The sequence below is a fragment of the Austrofundulus limnaeus genome, unplaced genomic scaffold, assembly GCF_001266775.1.
Source record: "Austrofundulus limnaeus strain Quisiro unplaced genomic scaffold, Austrofundulus_limnaeus-1.0 Scaffold276, whole genome shotgun sequence".
Taxonomy (NCBI): Eukaryota; Metazoa; Chordata; class Actinopteri; order Cyprinodontiformes; family Rivulidae; genus Austrofundulus; species Austrofundulus limnaeus.
In genome coordinates, this window is record NW_013952678.1 from 64253 (window position 1) to 68237 (window position 3985).

The window sequence follows — 3985 nt, forward strand, 5'->3', positions numbered from 1 at the left end:
TGTCATAAAAAAATCGGATATGAGTCAGATGGGTCAAAAAAATCGGATTTGGGTCGGATTTGCCTGCAGTGTGAACGTAGCCCTAGATTAAATGTTAGTTTGAGCTGAGTTTTTTTAAAGTGTGATCTTTTGCAGAAAAAAATGGCGAATACCGCCTTGTCAGTATCACAATATATCGCGATTTATCATTGTGACCCCGTGTCATGATTTGTATCATTTCACTAAATTCTTGCCAATACACAGCCCTGATAATTTAACTCCTGCAACACAGTATTTCAGTTATATTCCAGAAAATACTGGCTTTTATTGTGGGAGTACTTCAGAACAAAATCTGTCACAATTTACTCCCGTGTATCAATTTATTCCCGTGTATAACACGATCTACTTTTTTTATGGATGTTTTTAGAGGATATGTTTTTTTGCATTATTCACACTTAAATACGGTATATTTATGTTTGTTCTAAGTACTGGAGGTGCGGTGAGGGGGATTATGGTAGGCAGGGTGCTTGGTTGTGCTGACAGGGCAGGGCACCCTCCTTGGTTAACAGTAGGAGAAACACTGAGTAGATATGAACACTGCTAGACTATTCAACAAACTAGAAGTAGGCATGAATATATCTAGACCACAATGCATTGCAAATTACTGCTTAGCGTGTGCATTAGTATTTGTTAAACTTCAAAATGTCTGAACTATTGCTTTAAGAGTGTGCCGGCTGCTGGTTCATCTCTTTTTCTGTTCCTCTGTGTGTGTGCTGTTGCTCAGGGGGGGAGGGCAGCATACTGGGAGCAGCGGCAGCGGTCATCGGCGTGGGCTCGGACATCGGTGGCAGCATCCGCATGCCCTGTTTTTTTAATGGGATATTTGGTCATAAACCCACTCCAGGTAAGAGAAGCTGCAGACTGCGTCTCTGTATGAACTGTGCTGCTTCATATAAAACATTTTAGATCTGAAAGCCCAAAACCACATGACACAGTAGCCGTGTTTCCATCCAATTTTAATTGGAGTTTTGAGCAAACTTTTAAAATGTTTCAAAAAGAAAAGAAGAAATTGGCTTGGGGTGAATCAACCAGGCTACACAAAATAATTTCGTCAGACGTTGACGTTACACATGGCTGTAGTAAACAGGAAGTAAAATCGGAAGCTCACAGGGATACACATCTCAGGACAATGGAGAGACGTTATCAGGAAAGTGTTGCTACTATCGGGACAGTTGTAAATATTCTGTCATTTAAACTAGTACTGGCGACGTTACGGAAAGCTACAGCCGCGGCTGATGCCGGTACCAGACATCCAGCGGGACCAGCTTGTCAACCAGCTGAGGTAAATGTTCGTTATGTCAGAACTTATTCGGCAAAAGTGTTTTTGAAAAATCCCAAAACCACCTCAAGCGAGCGTAAAACCTTTTTTTTTTTTTTGCAAAATAGAGAAGATTTTTTGAATGGTGCCATTTCCATTCACCCTTTCCTAACGCGATACTTCAAAATGCGCAGAAAAAAGCGTTGAAGGAAACACTGCTAATAATGCTGATAACTGGTAATGATCCCGTCACGTGTTGGAGACTAGCTGAGAACATGGAAGAGCATTTCAGAGCGAAAGACTCGTATGTTTGACACTGAAATRAGAAAGCATTCAAAATAATATATTTTATTCTCGTTTTTGCTACACATATTTATTCTTATTCTGATTTAATCCTGTGTGAATCAACACTATTTAAAAGCTCAATTTCTGGTCTATCCGTGTTTATTTAAAAGGACAATTTCCAGCTTCAAATGGCAGATGACGTTAAGTTTATATTGGTCTCAGCKAAACAAGGACTGATACTGTGGGACTGTTTAAGTGCTGTTTTCTACAGACAGCTGAGGGAAAAATCAAAGGATTTTATTGGCTGTATTTGCTCGTTTTTTTGTTACGACATAATTAATAATACAAGGATAGGTTTATTATAATTTATAATAAAACCTGTATTTCTTGGGTATTATCCCATTCTTCTATTAAAAACAAAACAAAGCAAAAAAATGTAAATTTTCTAGGTTTTAGTACACTTTTTAAAGGCTCAGGCCTAAAAGAGTATGGATCAGAACTGGTGCTGTGTCTCAGGTGTGGTGTCCTGTGAGAACCAGTACCCTCCAACCTCTGGCAGACAGGAGGAGTACGTCAGCTCGGGTCCCATGTGCCGCTACGCTGAAGACCTGCTGCCCATGCTCCGGATCATGGCAGGACCCAACGCTGACAAGTAAGATCTCAGCTGGTCTCATCAGTTATTTCTTATTTCAGTATATTASATAGGGGTCCTACACTGTTTTAAAATGTATGGAATTTATTTATAGTATTTTTCAGCTCTGAATAAGTATAGTRAGAAGAGAAAGTGAGAAAATTTTGTTTCTTCTTGGTAATATTTAAAAATAATGTACAAAGGGCTTTATGAAAATGTTAAACACACTGTAAAGGACTTTAGCTGCGACAATAAAGACAATAAAATACTGATTACCATGCAAATGTACAAATATTATCAGTTCTTTAACGGGCACATGACTGAGTAGTGGTTAGAGTTGCCGCCTCACTGCAAAAAGGTTGCAGGTTTGTTTCCTGGCCATAAGGTTTAGATGTTCTCCCTGTGCTGTGCAGCTGAACGAGAGACTTCATGATTCTGATGTGATTAAAAATATTTAAACATTTTATGTAGATGTTTTATCTCTAAATATTGAGAATTTTTTAATTCAGAATTTAAAGTTATCCTTGATCAAACAAGATTTTCTTGAAAGTCTTACTGGTGTAGCAAGTCGGGGTGTGTCAGAATTCAGGTTAGGCTTGTTAGACAGACCTTTGGTCCTGTTTGAGTAAAGAACCAAACCCTGAAGGTGCTTGTTCAGCTGTGATCTTGGATACAATCATCGGTCTAATTCCTTTCATGTTTTACACACAGGCTGTCCTTAAGCACAAAGGTGGATTTGAAGAAGCTGCGGTTCTTCAGCATTCCTCACGACGGCGGCTCTGTCTACACTCACCCTGTCAGCAAAGAGCTCCTGGACATTCAGAAGCAGGTGTCTGATTTTAATCTGCATATAAAGTCCTGAGTGTGCAGAAGTCTTCATCACCAGGTTTGTTTTCTCAGACTTGAAGTCTGCATGTGGTGCTCTGCAGGTGGTGGAGCATCTGGAGGAGGATCTTGGAGTGAAAGTCCAGCAGGTGTGTTTACCTGAGCTGCGCTATGGCTTCCAGATCTGGGACACGTACATGGGTCTTCCTGACAAGGATGGTAAAGTAAGTCCACCTGACTGCTTGAATCTTAAGCCACCAAACGCTCTCTGCTCATCTTATCAACTTTATTAAAACAAAAAAAGGGGCGGGGCACACCCTGTACAGGTCACAAGTCCATCACAGACACAATCATTCACTCTCTCACAGGCACAATTCAGAGTTACCAGTTAACCTAACAGTTATGTTTTAGGTCTGTGGAGGAAACTGGAGTACCCAAAGAACCCCCCACACAGAGAAAATGCAAACTCTACCCAGAAAGGTCTGTAGGCCGGGGTTCAATCCGACAACCTTCTAACTGAGAGGCAACAGCTCTGCCAACTGTGCCGCCCACAGTCTGAATCGATCCCAATAAGCAAAGCCAAAGTTTTAAATGAAGCTCTTAAGCAGTCATGTAGCTGTCAGAGTATGTGTTGTAGATGACTCTCAGCCACTATGTCAGATTTTAGCTCAGCGTTGGTAAAATGGAGGGATTTATAACCAAGTTAGCCGTGACAAAAACCCAGGAAGAGAAGGAAACGGGTAGAAATCAGTTTGTTCCTTTAGTTAACAGGTTCTCTGTTTCATTAGATGTGTTGCAGCTGAAACAGTCCAGGTCTCAGTCAAAGCTCTTATTGTAGTCTGCTGTCCAGAAATAATCCCAAATCTGTTTAGCTGAAAGCAAGTACATACCACACACACACACACACACACACACACACACACACACACACACACACACACACACAC

General features: G+C 40.7%; 1 protein-coding gene across 1 annotated transcript in view; it reads left to right on the forward strand.

Moving 5' to 3' along the window:
• faah2b (fatty acid amide hydrolase 2b) overlaps positions 1-3985 on the forward strand; it is a gene marked incomplete at its 5' end in the record, with an annotated part of 15146 nt that overhangs the window by 6406 nt on the left and 4755 nt on the right. Inside the window, 4 exon segments of the mRNA XM_014021027.1 lie at positions 764-883; positions 2099-2234; positions 2925-3042; positions 3143-3262. Coding sequence (XP_013876481.1) covers positions 764-883; positions 2099-2234; positions 2925-3042; positions 3143-3262 — 494 coding nt within the window.